This window comes from Erinaceus europaeus, chromosome 12 (assembly GCF_950295315.1).
Source record: "Erinaceus europaeus chromosome 12, mEriEur2.1, whole genome shotgun sequence".
In the NCBI taxonomy this organism is placed as follows: Eukaryota; Metazoa; Chordata; class Mammalia; order Eulipotyphla; family Erinaceidae; genus Erinaceus; species Erinaceus europaeus.
Genome location: NC_080173.1, coordinates 40,494,424 through 40,512,778, shown reverse-complemented (window position 1 = coordinate 40,512,778; position 18,355 = coordinate 40,494,424). Strand labels below are relative to the sequence as shown.

The 18,355-nt window shown below is 57.0% G+C and overlaps 1 protein-coding gene across 4 annotated transcripts in view; it reads left to right on the top strand.

Moving 5' to 3' along the window:
• The window catches only part of RAI1 (retinoic acid induced 1), a 91,341-nt gene extending 73,412 nt beyond the window's left edge, over positions 1 to 17,929 (top strand). For all 4 annotated transcript variants that reach the window (XM_060203224.1, XM_060203226.1, XM_060203225.1 and 1 more), the window contains exons 2-5: positions 4,887 to 10,476; positions 14,055 to 14,148; positions 16,488 to 16,537; positions 16,729 to 17,929. In XM_060203224.1, the coding sequence (XP_060059207.1) occupies positions 4,903 to 10,476; positions 14,055 to 14,148; positions 16,488 to 16,537; positions 16,729 to 16,743 (5,733 nt within the window). In that variant the 5' untranslated portion in view covers positions 4,887 to 4,902 and the 3' untranslated portion in view covers positions 16,744 to 17,929. The remainder of the gene's footprint in view (positions 1 to 4,886; positions 10,477 to 14,054; positions 14,149 to 16,487; positions 16,538 to 16,728) is intronic.
• Positions 17,930 to 18,355: the final 426 nt, after the last annotated feature.

Below are 18,355 nucleotides of genomic sequence, written 5' to 3'. Positions count from 1 at the left end.
CATGGTTAAATACAGCTCACCAACTGGTGTACCCAAACCCTGGGGCACCAGATTTGTTACTGAATTGATAACATCATTCTAAAAATGAGTGAGTTTACAGTAGGCAAGATGGCTCACTTAGTGTACTGCTTTGTCATGTGTGCTACCCAGGTTTCAGCCTGGCCTCCACTGCATTGGAAGAAGCTTCAGGTCTGTGGTTTCTTATACTCTTTATGCCTATCCCAATAACAAATAAAATTAAAATAAAGTGAGTCCCTCTTATGTTGAACATCCTGGGCATTTGCCTGGTAGGAAGCAGTCTGTTAGAGATGAGCATTCCACCTCTTTATTTGAGTCCAGGATTCCTATTGAGCCTCTGTCCCCAACTTCTTGCTTCACTCAAGTGGCTTCCTAAGCTTAGTGTCCCCTCAGTCAGTCAGTGTTCTGGAAAGGAGGGTATGCCTGTGAGTGGGAATTGTCTGACTCCCTGTCCTCAGAGAACATGTGTCCTGAAGAACTGAGGCCAGCAGTTCAACCAGGACTCTTGGGCCTGTGGACTTGAGCACCCTAGCTGTGATATACAGGCACTGGGGTGGTGATGGGGGGTACCACTTTCACAGTATTGACTTGATTGAGATGCCAGCTCAGAGATTTGTCTTGGAAGTTGTTTTTTTTTTTATTTTTTTTGTTTGTTTTGGATAGAGACAATGAGAAATTGAGAGGGAAAGGGGGAGAGAGAGAGTTCTGCAGTACTGCTTCACTGCTTGTGAAGCTTTCCCCCTGCAATTGAAGGCTAGGGGCTTGAATCCAGGTCCTTGCTTACTGTAATATGTGCACTTAACCTCAGAGGGTTTTAAGATTTACTTATTTTTTTTAAGATTTACTTATTAATATGAGGGGGGTGGGAGAGAGAGATCCAGAGCATCTCTCTGGCACATGTGATGCCAGGATTTAACCTGGGACCTCACGCTCGAGAGTCCAGAACTCTAGCCATAGTGCCACCTCCCAGGCTACCTTTCTGGGAGATTCTTTATGTTCTGTAATGGGTCTCCTTTTCTCCAAGCAGGCCTTTCCCAGTAGCCTGAGCCCCAGACCCTAGAACCCTTCCTGATCCCATGACTGTAGGCCCACTCATCTTGGGGAGTCGTCAGGATCTCATTCCCACTCACCCCCATTCTAGCCAGGCGGTTGTCAGTGGAGCTCATAGGATAGCAGGAAGCCTGGCCAGTGAGTTATCATTTTAATCAAGGCCTTCTAGTTACTGCTCATCACCCAGTGCTGCTCTAGAGGCCCAAGGTGGAACCTACCCTCTCCTCCTCCCTTCTAAGCTCCCCCCAGCCCAGCCTCAGCCTCCAGGTCCAGATGACTTTCCCCTCTTCCTCCTTCCTGTATCTTGAGTGGGTTGGGCTTGGAAATGTTTTCCCTGTGGTTACAGTTGAGGAATGGGGTCATACAATGGCCTTGACTGATGAGTCGTGGACTGGAGCCTGGGAGCTGCTGCAGGAGATAGAAAGTCTCTCTCTCTCTCTCTCTCTCTCTCTCTCTCTCTCTCTCCCTCTCTTGCAGCTTTTACATCTCTTCCCCTCTCCCACCACCCTCATCTCTCAGGCGAAACAGTCTCCTGAAAGCTGCAGCCACCCCAGCCTGGAATTAGGGGGACTGGAAAGGCTATGAGCTTAATGAGCTCTCCATCAAGCTGCCCAAGGACAGATGTGCCCATGGCAACACCAGGCCACCAGGAACTCGCCCACTGCCTAACCAATGAACCTTCCTAATGTGGACATGGCTCCTCCCTAAGGTGGACCCCTGTAGGGTCCAAGTGGGCGCCTGACTTGGTTTGGGAGAGCCATAGGAGCATGAGCTGTCAGGGTTCCACACTGCCTACCTGGGAAATGGGAGTTCTGGGTGTGAGTCCAGCTGAGGGGAGTCCACCCAGGTATGACCCTGGTCTTGGAGCAACCCCGTTCAGCAAAGGGTGCCTGTCCAGAGCACCCCCTGAGAAGCCTTGCGGGCCAGGGCACCATCTATGTGCTGCTGACAAACCAAGCTGTCCTGCTGCCAAGGCCTCTGAGGATGCTGCTATTGCCCTTGGGGAAGGGGTGTGGATGACGGTTGGGGCTGTGAGGCCCATTGCTATACCCTGGATCAGCTTTGTGCTGTGTGACCTTGAACATACGTCCCTCTCTGGTGCCCTCACCTCCCTCCTTCCCAGTTTGCACACCCCCTAAGAGGTGGTATAGTGGATAAAGCATTGGGCTTTCGAGCATGAGGTACAATTCCTGACACTGTGTGTGTCAGAGTGACACTGATGCACTCTCTCTCCTATTGTGAATAAATAAATGGATTTAGAAACCTTTTTTTAGATAGAGAAAGTGAAAGGGACCACAGCACCAACACTTCCTTCCATGTGGTGGGTGTGGCTTTGAATGTTGGTTATGCCTGTGGCAAAGCAGCACATTATCCAAGTATGCTTGGATTTTGCCAGCCCTTGAAAATATTTGAGCTGAGACCCTGACCAGCATCTGGGAGAAGAGTCAGGTGGAAGAAATGGAGGGGATTGTCTTCTCCCCCCACCTGGACCTGACTCTGGAAGTCCTGGCCCCTTCCTTTCCTCCTCTTCCTCCTCCTCTTCCTCCTCCTCCTCCTCCTCCTCCTCCTCCTCCTCCTCTCAGGCTCAAGGGTCACCTGCCCATGGGTTTTCCTCTGCCCCTTCTCTCCTGGTGCATGCCTCTCCCTCTCCATGTCCTTCCCTTGTGCTCTTGGAAAGTAATCATAATCATAATAATTAATAATAACAGAGCCTGGGGCTGCTCTTAAAGAGGCAGCAACCCCATTTTCTGTGGGGGCCAGGCTGGCAGAACTGGCCACATCTGACGCCAAGCCTTTGTTCCTGAGCCTGCCCTTCCAGGGCCCCACAGCCCAGCTTGGAGGCTTGTGTCGGGTGAGCATTTGGGCCACATTCTCCATTTTTTAATTGAGCTGTCTTTTCTTGGAGGTAGATGCTTGGGCCGACACACCCAGCTGCTCGGGTGCTTTGGGGATCCGGCTGAACCTTCAGCTCTGGCTCAATTAAAAGACAAGCAGCTGGACTGATTAAAGGGTGGGGGTGGGGACATGGGGGACACTAGCCCTAATACCCTTTCTCTTTTTAAATAATGCTCTTGGTGATGTGTTTTGGTGAAGGCAGGATATATATATATATATATATATATATATATATATATATATATATATAATTTTCCCCTAACAATGGAAATGTTAATGATGTCCACAGGACACCCAGCAGGAAATGAGAGTGATCTGGGACTAATAAAAGCCAAAATGCAATCTGTAGATATATGAGGTCTGGCTGCCAGTGTGTGTGTGTGTGTGTGTGTGTGTGTGTGTGTGTGTGTGTGAGAGAGAGAGAGAGAGAGAGATGGATGGATGGGGGAATCTGGCTGCTGACCCTATTGACCTCAGGGAGAGGATCTACCAGGGTTCCTATCAGGGTTGGGGTCACCAGAGGTGGTCTGGCCCTAACCTTCCCCTGGGGAGTGGGCTGGGTCAGGGAATATCTATCTGAGGGGGAAGTTCTCAGTAGCCCCTGCCCCCCCCCACACACACACACACACACACTAACCAAGCTGGCAGGCAGGCAGCAGGCAGTTTCTGTGATTTTTAATCTAGCCTCAAGGGAAGGGTGAATGTGTGTGTGTGTGTGTGTGTGTGTGTGTGTGTGTTGCTCCTTGGTGTTGGTGCGGGGAGCTTCCCATAGCCTTAGGCCCCTGCCCTTGTGGCATAGCCTCTTTCCCTTTTCTCTCTCTGTGCCTCTTTCTGAGCCTTTCTGGACCTCCTATAATCCTGTAGCCCCATGTTGGGGATAGGAACTGGGGAGTCCCTGCCCCAGGTTGCCAAGCTGTGTAACCTTGAGCTGGCTTCTTCCTGGCTGAGCCCCCCCCCCACACACACACACATACACACAGGGCTACCTACCAGCAGCCCCACCAGGTGATTCCTCTTATACCCGTAACACCCCTCTCCTCTCTGCCCAACTTCTGGGGTGCCTGGTCATTTAAGTGGCATTAAGCCTGGGTTCTGGGGTCCTGGCTGTTTTGTGGTTTCAGTTACTCTTCCCACCATCTTCCATCCTCTTAGGGCAGGTTAGCTGCTGAGTCCTACACAGACCTGAATCCTAAAATCATGAACAGATGGACTGTTGGAGTGGCTTGCCCTGGCCATGACCCTGGGGTGGGGACTAGAGATGGGGTGTGGGACTGGTCAGGCTCTTCCCCCCCACCCCCCACCCCCCACAGGGGCCTGCTCTGGAGCTGGCGTTGCCTCTCCAGCATTGAGTCATGCAATCTGTTTCCACACCTGTGATGTTAAAAAAAAAAAAAAACACAGGTGGGGGAGGTGCCATCCTGCATCCCTGGGTGTCCTTGTAATGCTTCCCTCCCTTGCCCTTATGGCCATCTGCAGGAGGCTCAGACAGATTCAGGATGGCAAGACAGTGAGAGAAGGTATAGGAGTCAAAGCAGGGGAATGAATGCCAGGCCCCAACAGTATTCTGATGGGGGGATATGGGAGCAGGGTTGGATGTTAAATGATTTTAAACTGGGGGGGGGGTATCCCTGGGGGCCTACATGGCGCCACCTAGCCTGCCACAGCGGTGGCTGTCCTTGGCGAGGCCCAGCTGCAAGGCCTGTCACTGGCATCACTGCGCACACACCTCCCGCCACAGAAGTTGTCGATTTCTGCACAGCTGGTGGTGGTGCTGGGAGGGGGTGCAATTAAGAGCTGCAGGCGGTGTGAGCAGAGGGAGCTCTGAGGCAAAGGAAATGGCCCTTCTGAATCACTCTCCCTCTACCCCCTCCCTTGCTCATCATCCATGCTCCCTCCTCCCTCCTCTCCCTCTCTTTTCACAGATAAGCAGCCCGAGTCATGCAGTCTTTTCGAGAAAGGTGTGGTTTCCATGGCAAACAGCAGAGCTACCAGCAGACTGCCCCGGAGACATCACGCCTGGAGAGCTACCGGCAGCAGGGCCCGGGGGCCGGGCTGAGCTGTGAGCGGCAGCGGCTGCTGGCCAAGGACTACTACCCACAGCCCTACCCAGCCTACGAGGGTGCAGGCACCCCAGTGGGCACAGCGCGTGCCACCAAGGGCCTGGCCTCCTCCCAGCAGAGTCTGCAGGCCCGGCCAGCCTTCCCTGGCTACGTCCAGGATAGCAGCCCCTACCCAGGTCGATACTCAGGCGAGGAGGGCATGCAGGCCTGGGGGGCACCCCAGCCTCCACCTCCCCAGCCGCAGCCACTGCCTGGGGGCGTGGGCAAGTATGAGGAGAACTTGCTGAAGAAGACAGCTGTGCCCCCTGGCCGGCAGTACCCAGAACAGGGGGGCCAGCTGCCCTTCCGGACCCACTCCCTGCATGTACCCCCACAGCTGCCGCAGCAGGCCCCACAACCACAGCCCATGCCTGGGTACCCTAAGCTCCAGAGGCAGAAACTGCAGGGTGATCTGGCCTCACCGCAGCTGCCCTTCCCGCAGGGTAGCCACTTCCCCCAGCACTCCCAGTCCTTCCCTGCCTCCTCTACCTACTCTTCTGGTGGCCCTGGCAGTGGGCAGGGCACCCACTCCTACAAGAGCTGCACGGCACCCTCAGCCCAGCCCCACGACCGGCCGCTGGCCACCAGTGCCAGCCTGGCCCCGGGGCAGCGGGTGCAGAGCCTCCACGCCTACCCAGCTAGCCGACTGGGTTATGAGCAACAAAAGCAGCAGCAGCAACAGCAAGCCCTGCAGAGCCGACACCATGCCCAGGAAGCCCTCCACTTCCAGAACCTCGCCAAGTACCAACACTATGGGCAACAGGGCCCTGGCTACTGCCAGCCTGATGGTAGCGTGCGCACTCCAGAGCAGTACTACCAGACCTTCAGCCCCAGCTCCAGCCACTCCCCTGCACGCTCTGTGGGCCGCTCCCCATCCTACAGCTCCACGCCCTCGCCGCTCATGCCCAACCTGGAAGGCTTCCCCTACAATCAGGCACCTCTCGGCTCTAGCACCTTCCCTGCCGCCTCTACTGCCGCCTCTGCCACCGCAGCCCCCACTGGCGGTCTGGCCGAACACAGCCACTTTATGCCGCTGCTCAACCCTTCTCCAACAGATGCAGCCGGGGGCTCTGTGGACACTGCACAGACCACCAACTGCAAGCCGCTGCAGAAAGATAAGCTGCCTGAGAACCTGCTATCGGACCTAAGTCTGCAGAGCCTGTCAGCATTGACCTCACAGGTGGAGAACATCTCCAACACCGTGCAGCAGCTGCTGCTCTCCAAGGCTGCAGTGCCACAAAAAAAGGCTGCCAAGGGCCTAGCCTCACGCACACCCGAGCCGCACAAGGGCCAGCACTGCAGCCCCGATGCCAGTGGCTACTCAGCTGAGCCTGCGGGCACACCACTGTCAGAGCCACTGAGCAGCACACCACAGTCCACACATGCTGAGCCGCCTGAGGCTGACTACCTGAGTGGCTCTGAGGACCCACTAGAGCGCAGCTTCCTCTACTGTGGCCAGGCCCGTGGGGGTGCCAGCCCAGGCCGGGGTAGTGGCGGCCCCAAGGCCAAGCCCGAGTCTGTGTCCACCTGCTCAGTCACCTCACCTGACGACATGTCCACCAAGTCTGACGACTCCTTCCAGAGCCTGCAGGGCAGCCTGCCGCTTGACAGCTTTTCCAAGTTTGTGGCAGCCGAGCGGGACTGCCCACGCCTGCTGCTCAGCGCCCTAGCACCCGAGGACCTGGCCTCTGAGATCCTGGGCCTGCAGGATGCTATGGACGACAAGGCTGACAAGACATGGCCTGAGCCTCCCGGCCTGGCCAAGGACACTGACAAGCCCACCTTCTCTCTGGAGAACCACGGCACTTGCCTGGACCCTTCAACCAAGGGCACATGGCCACCAAGGCCTGGAGAGCCTGAGGCCCTGCCTGATGCCCTGCAACTGGACAAGAGTGGCAGCAGTACCAAGGACTTCAGCCCCAGCCTGTTCGAGGACCCCTCAGTGGGGTTTTCTGCCCCTGACCCCAAGAAGCCAGCTGGTACCCTCTCCTTTGGCCCCAAGACTGCCTCAGACCCCACCACTGCCTCGGCCTTTGACTGCTTCCCTGACTCGGCCACTGCTGGTGCAGTGGATGGTACCAACCCATTTGCCTGGCCCGAGGAGAACTTGGGGGATGCCTGTCCCAGGTGGGGGCTGCATGCCGGGGAGCTCGCTAAGGGCCTGGAGCCTGGTGGGCCAGCAGCAGACAGCAAGGAGAACACCCACGAGGCCCCTGCCTGTCTGCACTTCCCAGAGGAGGAGCCCCCAGGGGAGAAGGCGGCAGTTCCTCGGGACTTCAAGCAAGAGGAGGGAGGCGGTGTGAAGGAGGAGGTGGGCGGGCTGCTGCAGTGCTCTGATGTAGGCAAGGCTGACCAGTGGCTGGATGACAGCCGCCACTGCTGCCCTGCAGACTTTGGGGACCTGCCTCTGCTCCCACCTGCGAGCCGGAAGGAGGACCTGGAGGCAGAGGAGGAGTACTCCTCCCTGTGCGAGCTGCTGGGCAGCCCCGAGCAGAGGCCCGGACTGCAGGACCCATTGTCACCCAAGGCCACAATGGCCTGTGCCAAGGAGGAGGCAGGTGAGGCCCTGGACCCCAAGGCCAGCTGGGGCTCCCCATGCCCCCTGTCGGGGGACTCTGTCCTCCTGCTGGGTCCCACCGTGGGCGCCGAGTCCAAGGTACACAGCTGGTTTGAGTCCTCCCTGTCCCATATGAAGGCAGGGGATGCAGCATCTGGCTGTGTGCTGACCACAGGGGATGCTGCTACCCGGGTCCCTGATTCCACCCTGGCACAGAAGCCTGAGGCACCTATTTCCAAGAAGGAGCCAGTACCTCGTGGCAAGAGCCTACGCAGCCGGCGGGTGCAGAGGGGGCTTCCCGAGGTAGAGGACTCACCTTGCCGGGCACCAGCATTGCCCAAGGACCTGCTGCTCCCTGAGTCCTGTGGAGGGCCTCCCCAGGCCCAGATGGAGGGAGCAGGGGCTCCAGGCCGGGCACCCTCAGAGGGGCTCCCCAGGATGTGTACACGCTCTCTCACAGCCCTGAGCGAGCCCCGCACACCGGGGCCCCCTGGCTTGCCCACCACCCCTGCGCCTGCAGACAAGCTGGGGGGCAAGCAGCGTGCAGCCTTCAAGTCAGGCAAACGTGTGGGGAAACCCTCACCCAAGGCCGCCTCAAGTCCCAGTAACCCTGCTGCCCTGCCCGTGGCTTCAGACAGCAGCCCTGTGGGCTCTAAAACCAAGGAGCCAGACTCACCAGGCCGCCCAGGCAAGGATCAGCGCTCCATGATCCTGCGCTCCCGCACCAAGACCCAGGAGGCCTTCCACTCCAAGCGCCGGCGGCTCCCATCCGAGAGCCGGCTACCTCCCTGCCGTGCCACCAAGAAACTGCTGACCAACCACCACCTGCCCATGACCCCCACCACCACCACTGACGGCAGCCCCCCAAAGGATGCCCGGGGGGGTCCACGGGCCAGGGTGCACAAACCCCCTACAGCTGCTGGTGACAAGCTCCCGGACCGGCCCCTGCATGCACTCAAGAGGAAAATAGGCTTTCCAGGCCCCGTGCCTGCCAAGAAGCGCAGCCTGGCCCTGCGGAGCAGCGGCCTCGGGGACACCAAGGAAGAGCATGCCCAGGGCCCACACACCCTCTTCAAGAGGCTGGCCTCCCCCAAGAAGGCCAAACCCTGCCAGGCCCTGGAGGAGCCAGGTGCCAAGCCCCCACCTCCTGAGGGCCCAGATCATGGTCCCAAGCCCAGCTCCCGTGCCGCCTCCCCTGGTGCCATGAAGACCAAGGTGCTGCCGCCACGTAAGGGCCGGGGGCTGAAGCTGGAGGCCATTGTTCAGAAGATCACCTCACCCAGCCTCAAGAAGTTTGCCTGCAGGGCGCCAGGGGCCCTGCCCGGCCACCCCCTAAGCCCAACTGGCCCAGACAAGGACCATGGTGGGCCCAAGAGCACTGGGGGTAGCCCACTGGGGATGGAGGAAGGCCTCTGTACTGTAGGTGCCAGGCAGAAGCTTCCAGGAACTCTGGGGCCTGAGCCAGTGTGCAGAGACCCTGCCAGTCGGCCCTTGAGGGGGAGACTGTTCACCAGTAAGAAGCTGGCTGCCACCACCACCTCTGCCACCTGTTTCCAAACAGAGGCCTTCATGGCCTCCGAGACCTTGCCACCTGGGGCCGAGGGCCTGGCCCCCAGGAAAAGAAGCCGCAAGGGCAGGGCCCTGGGGCTCCCCAAAGGACCCCTGGAAAAGAGGCCCCACCTTGGCCCAGCTGGGCTCCTGGCTCCCCGAGACCAAGCCAGCAGTCAGGGGGGCAGTGAGGACAGCCCTGGGGGAGGCAGCAAGAAGCCAAAGACAGAGGAGCTGGGCTTGGCCCCCCAACTCCCTGAGGGCCAGTCCTGCCAGCCCCAGACCAGGGCGCAGAAGCAGCCGGGCCATGCCAACTACAGCAGCTACTCTAAGCGGAAGCGCCTGGCACGGGGCCGGGCCAAGAATGCCAGCTCCTCACCCTGCAAGGGGCGTGCCAGGCGGCGGCGGCGGCAGCAGTTGCTGCCCTTGGATCCCACTGAACCTGAAATCCGCCTCAAGTACATTTCCTCATGCAAGCGGCTGCGGGCAGACAGCCGCACCCCATCCTTCTCGCCCTTCGTGCGGGTAGAGAAGCGAGACGCATTCACCATGGTCTGCACTGTCGTCAACGCACCTGGGGATGAGCCCACACCCCTGCGGAAGCCTTCCTCCTCTGCCTCCTCTGCCTCCTTCTCATCCTCGGGGTCCCTGCAGGACGCAGCTGGGGTCCTGCTGGCCACCCTGCCTGGGAGCACTGTCCCACAGCAGCGGCCATTGCTGCCCCTTTCCTCTACCATGCATCTGGGACCCGTGGTCTCCAAGGCCCTCAGTACCTCTTGCCTTGTTTGCTGCCTCTGCCAAAACCCCGCCAACTTCAAGGACCTGGGGGACCTTTGTGGGCCCTACTACCCTGAGCACTGCCTCCCCAAAAAGAAGCCAAAACTTAAGGAGAAAGTACGGCCGGAGGGCTCCTTGGAGGAAGTGTCCCCACCCCTTGAGAGAACACTCAAAGGCTTCGAGTGTGTGGCTGCCACCACTGCTGCTGCCACCTCTGGGAAGCCCCCCAGACCTGAAGGCCCAGCCGACCCAATCAAACAGGGTTCTCTGCGTACCAGCACCAGGGGTCTGTCACGGCGGCTGCAGAGCTGCTACTGCTGTGATGGCCGGGGGGAAGGCGGCAGTGAGGAGGCAGCCCTGGCTGACAAGAGTCGCAGGCACGAGTGCAGCAAGGAGGCACCAGCTGAACAGGGTGGGGACACCCAGGAGCACTGGGTGCATGAGGCCTGCGCTGTGTGGACAGCCGGGGTCTACCTGGTGGCGGGGAAGCTCTTTGGGCTGCAAGAGGCCATGAAGGTGGCCTTGGACATGGTAAGAGGTTGGTAGGGTGGGAGGGCACCCAGGCCCTGTGGGGAGCAGTTCTTGGGCTCGCTGGGGTGGGAAGGAGTCGGGGGAGCTTGGCCAGGCACCCTCAAGCTAAGCAGGGCACCCAGCCCACCCCCCCACACACACACACCGCTTGTTCCACCCTACACCCCATTCCCTAGCACTTCCTTCTACTCTGAGGCTCAGCTGGGGCCTAGGAGCAAATCCTCAAAGATCTGCAAGATTGGAGCTGTCCCCTCCAGCAGGACAGCCCTCTGGATTTAGGGGACATGGGTCCAGGCACCCAGGATAGCACTCACCATTCGGGCAAGGACTCTGGGCTTGGCCTCTCTGCCTCTTTCCCTCCCCCAGCTCACTGGATGTGCTGGCCCAAAGGTAACACAGTCTCACAGAGGGTAGAGACAGCACTGAAGACAGAGCCCCCTCCCTGTACCCCCAGCTTCCATGCTCCCTGAGAACCTCAGAGGGGCCTGGAACAGGCAGTGGGGAAGCTAGGCGGCTTCCTATCTTGGCCTGCATTCCTGTGCACACACATACATGTTGCCTCATTCTGGGCTGGACTGCCCACATCTCCTCTGAGCGGTGCCTGTACTGCACAAGGCTGTGACCTCCTGCTGCCCATTGCTCTGCCAGGCCTCTCAGTGTTCCCCAGCCTGACCTGGGCATCCAACACAGCAGAGGCTCCGGCCCCCGTTCCCTCATCCACCCCACACTTCTCTGCATGGATGTAGTGCCTTCCCAGGTCCCCATGGCTCCTGCCATTCCCTCAAGCCCCAGATGCCACCTGCCAGTTGTACTGGATGCCCTCCCTTGGCCCATGTCCAGGCCCTTCCTGCCATTTCTATGATCTTTGAGTGGGGAGTCAGGGTTACCCTCTGTTCATGTCCCCCACAGCACAGGCTTGGCCTCCCTGCTGGTAGCACAGAAGTCCTGTCTGTCTGATGAGGAAACTAGGGTCAGGGAGGCCTCCTGCCTAGCATCACAGACCTACCTCTGGGGATGTTCTTGTGCTGGCAGGGCAGGATCAGGAGGGCATGGCTGGTGTTGTAGCTCCCCATCAACACCTCCCTACATCCTCCTTGAAGGCTCAGGATCCCCTCCAGATCTATCTAGGGACAGGCAGCCAGGCACAAGCCTCAGAACTCCACTAAGCCCTACCCCCACTCCCCCAACCCCTAGGTCTGTATGTTGGATGTGCCCCAAGTAGATGAGTGATTATGGGGATTCCCACCCCTCACCCAGATGACTCTGCTAAAGTCCCCTATACCCCACTCTCGCTGCCTCTGAGCTTCAGCCCAGGCTGGCTTCTGCCCCTGGTGCCCCCCACCCAGCTGCACTCCATGCCTGACAGGCCTACAGGCTCTTAGCTTCACACTGGCTCTCCAGAGGAGTAGGGCTACATGCTCCCCAGGGACTCCCTCTTGCTGAGGCCTGCCATACTACCACTTGGGACCTGCCTTAGCACCCTCAGATCTGCCATAGTCGCCTATGCTGCCCTGCCTGTGACTGACCTTGGGCTGCTGGGGAGGGGTGCCCACTGGCACTGGGCTCACTAGAAGGTTGTGATAGTCGGGGCCCCTCAGAGCCAGCCCTGGTCCTGGGCAGTTTCATTGGCATGACAGGGGGCTGGGGTGTGAGTGCTAGGCTCAGGGGCATTCCATTTCCTTTCATTTTAAGATTTAGGGTAGTTGTTTTTTTTAAAGATTTTATATATTCATGAGAAAGATAGGAAGAGGAGAGAGAAAGAACCAGGCATCACTCTGGTACATGTGCTGCTGGGGATTGTACTCAGGACCTCATGCTTAAGAGTCATGTTTTATCCACTGTGTCACTTCCCAGACCACTAAGATTTAGTTTTCTTGGGGGCCAGTGGTGCACCTAGTTGAGCACACTTATTACCGTGCATGAAGACTCGGATTCAAACCCCCAGTCCCCACCTGTGGGGAGGGAGCTTCATGAGCAGTAAAACAAATATTGTGGGTGCCTTTCTCTCTCTCTTTTTTTTTAACAATCTCTTTAAAATTTATTATCTTTATTTATTTATTGGATAGACACAGCTAGAAATTGAGAGGGAAGGGAATCATAGGGAGAGAGACAGGGGCCAGACAGTGGCACACCTGGTTAAGTTGTATGCATTATAGTGCGCAAGGACCTGGGTTCAATTCCCTGGTCTCCACCTGCATGGGGAAAGCTTCAGAGTGGTGAAGTAGGGCTGCAGGTGTCTCTCTGTCTCTGTCTCTCTCCCTCTCCCCTCTCAATTTCTCTCTGCCTCTATCCAATAATAAATGGAATTTTTAACAAAAGAGGGAGAGATATACCTGCAGCACTGCTTCACCACTTGTGAAACATTCCCTTTGATGGGGACTGGGGGCACAAACCTGGGCCCTTCCACATTATAACACGTGCACTCAACTGGGTGCGTCACCAAGCAGCCCCCCCTCTCTTCCTACTCCCCCTCCCCTCTCAATTTCTCTCTTTTCTGTCAAATAAAAGAAAAAAATATTAGTAGGAACCAGAGGATTACTCTGGCACATGTGGTGCTGAGACTTGAACTTAGGACAGCATGTTTGAGAGTCCAGCACTTTACTGTGCCACCTCCTGGGCCCCTGCCCTTCCATTTCAAGTATTGTTGGAGGACCTTGATGTCTGCATGATGTAAGAGCAGCCTACAGGTCTCTACATCTCACATCCTGGGAGTGGGTCCCCTCAGGCCTGGGCCCAGGACAGATCCTACTTGTTACAGCAGCTGGTGTCCTAAATCTCTGCTGTACCTGTAATTTGTGCCTTCAGGCAGGCAGCCCAACCTCTTAGTAACTGGGTGCAATAATGATACCACAGCCCTCATGAGGAAACAGCCCCCCACACAAGTGGCATGACTCAGCCACTGTCTTGCTTGCATGGCAGCATGTGTGGACACAGAGATAGAGAGAAATTTAGAGGCAGGGGATATAGAGAGGAAGGGAGAGACTTTCAGCACTGTTTTACCACCCATGAAGCTTCCCAACTGTAAGTGGGATAGAGGACTTGAACAGGACTTGCACACTGAAGTGTGCAAAGAGTGTGGGTGTGGGGGGCTGTGTGCTTGGGGGCCTAGCCCTCCTCACCAGTCCTTTCAGATCTAGTTTTACATCCTTCTGAGAGTCTCCAGGGCACTGTCCCTCTGGGCCCAGCAGGGGAAAGCTCATCTTTTTAAGATGGTAGAAGGCTGCCTTACATCCCCTTGATGAGGTGAGGGCAGGGCAGAATGAGCCAGACCCAAGCAATAGCTGTTGACTTCCACAGGGGACCCTGCTTGTTCTTGGAACAAGCCTGGCTTTTTCCTTCCATGAAGCAAGGTTCATTAAAGTGTTCCTGAAGGGAGGAGCAGTGGTCCAGGACCACTGAGGGTGAGGCCTGCAGGGCCAAAGGACTGAGGTTCACATCCAGGACTCAAGACCCTGCTTCCTTCAGGGGCCAGCTCAAGACCAACCATCTGGCATCCCTGCCCTACAAGAGTGGCCTCCCTCCTGCCTGGCATTCTGAGGCCTCACCCCCACTCACTTGTCTCCCTCTCTCCTCACCAGACATGTACCGGCTGCCAGGAGGTGGGGGCCACCATCGGGTGCTGCCACAAAGGATGCATGCACACCTACCACTACCCGTGTGCCAGTGAGGCAGGTAAGAGCCGACCAGGCAGACCAGGGCAGTTTGGGGAGGGTCTCAGGCCTCACAAAGAAAGGAGCCCTGGGGCTGGGGCTAGGGCTGGGCCTTTGAAAGCTGAATAGGAGTTCACTGGGCAGAGAGCAGTGGGAAAGGGTGGGCTTCATCCACAAAAGCCAAGTAAGGAGGGAAAAGACAGGTTCATGATGGGCCAGAGCTTCTTCTGTTGGTTTGAGCTGGACTGTGGAGTCTGGAAGGTGGCCCAGGAACTCTGAGTACCTTCTTCATTCCCTGCCTTACTCACTCATTCATTTGTTCTGCAGCCTTTTATTGGTGGCATTCTTAGTCTTAGTCTTCCCTCTATTTGTATGTCCCCCTGCCCCCCACAGGCGAGGGTGATGGCCACCTTTTCTTTCCAGAACTTTCTGAAGCAAGCACTGCTCAGGGTGCCTTTTGAGCTCCTTGGAGGGCCAACCCCCATGGCCCATGTCCACCTCCTTCTACTTACCTGGAAGAAGTGACATTGTCATGACAGACCAAGCTGGTGTGCCCCAGCAGAATGCCCCAATGCCTATGGGCTCTCCCCTGGCTAGAGGCACTGCCCACTTGGCCTCAGGCTAGTTTTGTCCTCATTCCTCAGGAGTCTCCATGGGGCACTGAGAGGTGACAATTTCTTGATGCCACCCAGTATGGAGAGGCTGCTGGCCCTGTGCTCCCACTCTGAGAATTGGGTGAAGATTGTGACATCAGAGACAGCTACTCAGACACATGGCCTGCTCCTCCCCAACCCCCACCCCCACACACATATAGCGATTAGCTTAGTGTCCCTCCCTGCAGGGCTGAGCCCCACCCATAGCTGCCTTCAGACATCTTTCCAGCTGTGTGGAGGTGTTCTATATTCTGAGATTCCTCCTATCAGGTACTGAGCACCTTTCCATGACTCGTGCATCTGTGGGGCAAATAGAAAGTGCACTCTATGGGAGCCAGGCAGTAGTGTAGTGGGTTAAGTGCATATGGGCTCAAGGACCAGTGTAAGGATCCTGGTTTGAGCACCTGGCTCCCCACCTGCAGGGGTTCGCTTCACAGGCGGTAAAGCAGGTCTGCAGGTGTCTATCTTTCTCTCCTCTATCTTCCCCTCCTCTCTCGATTTCTCTCTGTCCTAGCCAACAACAATGACAGCAATAACAACAATGATAAGCAACAAGGGTAACACAAGGGAAAAAAATAAAAATAAAGTTTCCTTTAAAAAAAAAATGAAAGTGCACTGTATGGGCCTATAGTTAAGGACAACAATGAGGAAACTGTGTGCAGGAGAGGTTTTAACTGTCTGAAAAGAGAGAATCCAGGGGGGCTTCCCAGAGGAGATGACCTGTGAGCTGAGCCTTGAGCAGTCAGGGAGGCCGGCAGCTGCTGCTCAGTAGTGGGTTACTGCCAGCAGGGGGATTGAGGTACAAGCTGGCCAAACGGGCACCCTGTCTTCACCCTGCCTCCAGGGCTTCAGAGAGAGAGCCCCCAGGCCTCTAACCTCCCCCACCCCACATGCAAGGAGCCCTGTGCTATGGCCAAGCCTGGGCTCAGAACTGAGGGTGTCCTGTCTGAACCCCACCCATGCCCAGAGCCATCTCATCATTTAGGTCTCAGCTTCCCCAAAGGAGAAGGCAGCAGATGATGGGGGTTGGTGGGGGGAGTAGGGCAGGTTGGGTTTGGGAGGGGCCACTTCTTCCTCTCACTTCTGGGCACCCTCAGGCCTTGACTGGGTGTGGCTGTCTGGGGGGCACCCATGTGCTGCTAACCAGGAGTCCAGTGTATTTTAGTGGGTGTGTGCTCATGCCCTGCCCTGATGGGAACTGGGGGGGCAGGTCTCCCCACCTTCATCAAGCAGAAGGCCTGCACCCCTCCCTGCCACACTGTCACATGTGGGACTCTGCCACCATCTGGGGACATTGCGTGAGTCAAGGATGGAGGATATCTGTGGGTTTTGGTGGGTTTCTGGTGTAGTGAGGACTAGGGCCCAGGAAGATGAGGAGTGTAGCAGGGGGCACAGCAGGGCCAGGGACTTCAGGGGGGGAAGCCAGGCATGTCCCTCAGGCCCCCAAGGAGCTGACCCCTACTCTGAGCCCCCCTTGCTGCCCATTTCTCGGACATGGGAACCCAAGCAGGACTGGAAGCCAGGTCTCAGTAGCTGTACCACTCAGTCCAGCAATTGAAAGCACCCACAGGGCACCCAGCATGACCAGGTGTTAGGACCACCCCCTGGGGGTGTAGGTGGGGACAGGTGTGGCTGAGCCGACCTAGTTCCTTCTGGCTTTAGCACAGGGGCCACAACAGCCTAAGCAACCTACCTTTTTCCCCTGCAGGTTGCATATTCGTGGAAGATAACTTTTCTCTGAAGTGTCCCAAACATAAGGTAGGTGGCCACAAGCCCCTTCTGGGAGGACCCCCGTAGTCCAGGCCACCAGGTGGGGGATTAAGGGGGACAGAGGAGGGAGACCACAGGTGAGTGTGGAGCAGAGAGGATCGAGGCTGGGGATCAGTGGGAGTTTGGGGTGCATCACAGTCTGCAGTCACTAAGCATTCACTTCTTTGATCCTTCTGCAGAGGCTGCCGTTGTAATCCACCCAGCGGAGCCACTGGAGCTGCCATCACCGCAGAAAGGAATTGCACTGTGGCCTTAGATCCTTGATCCTAGGACCTGGATCCTGGATCTGGCTGCCCTGGGCTGCCAGCATGTGACGTGGGCTGGAAAGCCAGAGACACCTGCACAGATTGAAGGAGTTGGGGTGCTCCCACCCTCAGACCAGAGCCTGGTGTGCCAGGGACCCCACAAGAGTGACCAAATTCCATGGGGCCCTCATTGAGGGTGGGGGGAGACCCTGAACCCAGGGGACGCTCTCCTCTAGAAGTTACAAAATGACATGGCACACATTCTGTAGGGGTCGCTGCTACCAGCACTGTGCCTACAGCTGGGGACCTGGAAGCGCTGTGGGGAGCTCCTGACTCCACAAGCAAGGTGGGAAAGCTGAGACCCTTCTGGAGAGATAGGGGCCAGATGGGGGGGGGTCGCTAAGCTTTGGATCAACAGTTCCCAGTGCGTCCAAGCACCCTGCCTACCTTGCCCTTGCCAAACCGGGAGCGGTTATTCCCTCCCCAACCTGTCCCTTTCCAGGCCTCTCCCTGTCCCCTGGGTGCACAGAGGGGGAGGAGTGGCCACTAGAAGGCACTCCTCAAGTGGACACGTGCTCCTAGCACCCGGGGCCAGGCTCCCTCCTGTACAAACCCGTGTCCCCTCTATATATATGTCACATAGAATGTATATATGTTGGGAACGTGCTCGCTTCCCTGCTGTGCTCACCTCAGCATGGGCCCCGGGGAGGGGGCTCAAGCCATGCCCCATCTCCTGCAGCACCACCGGCCCCAGCCAGCCCCAGCCCGTCTGTCCGCCTGTTCGTCTGTGTCTTCGGCTCTGTCCACGCTTCAGTAGGCCTGATGCAGCTCCTGTCACCGGGGCCACCCTGCACCCCCCTGTACATATGACTGTAAAATGGTCCACGTGTGTATTATACCTGGCCTCGTTACATAGTGTATATATATGTATACATATACATATATATAATATATATGAAGACTGTAAATGTTAAGACGACTAGTGTTCTTATTAGTATATTGCTTCACACTGAAGATTGTGTGTATCGAGCTGTTTCTAAAAAGATGTTTATTTTCCTTAAGAGTTAAAAAAAAACAGTCATTGCATTCAGAAAAAAAAAAGTCAATAAAGATACGATTGTTTTGGAAGTCTGCAGCAATTGGATTCTGAGAAGATTCTAAACAGGGAGGGGACAAAAAGTGACACTGCAGGGACAGGGAAACTACTCCCTTCTCTACATCTGCCTTTCTCTACCCCCTGTACCTGGGTCCTGATGGGGAACTGGGGGAGCAGCAGGCCAGACAAACCAGCTTGTGGCTTCTGTCACCATGGGTATTTGGGGACAGTGACCATTCGTGTCACCCTGGGAGCTGGTGGGTTGAGGCTAAGAGGCTGATTGAGCATATAAGGGCATGAGGGTCACTCAGGTTGGCACAACCCAGGTCTGGTCCAAGGTTGCTGGATGTTCCAAGTCTGCTTCCACTGGGAGGGAGTGGTCCCTTAGGTGACTGAGGAGTGGGGGTGTGGGGGTGTGTCTGGTGTCAAAGACCCATCCTTGCCAGCTTGCTCAACCACTGAAGC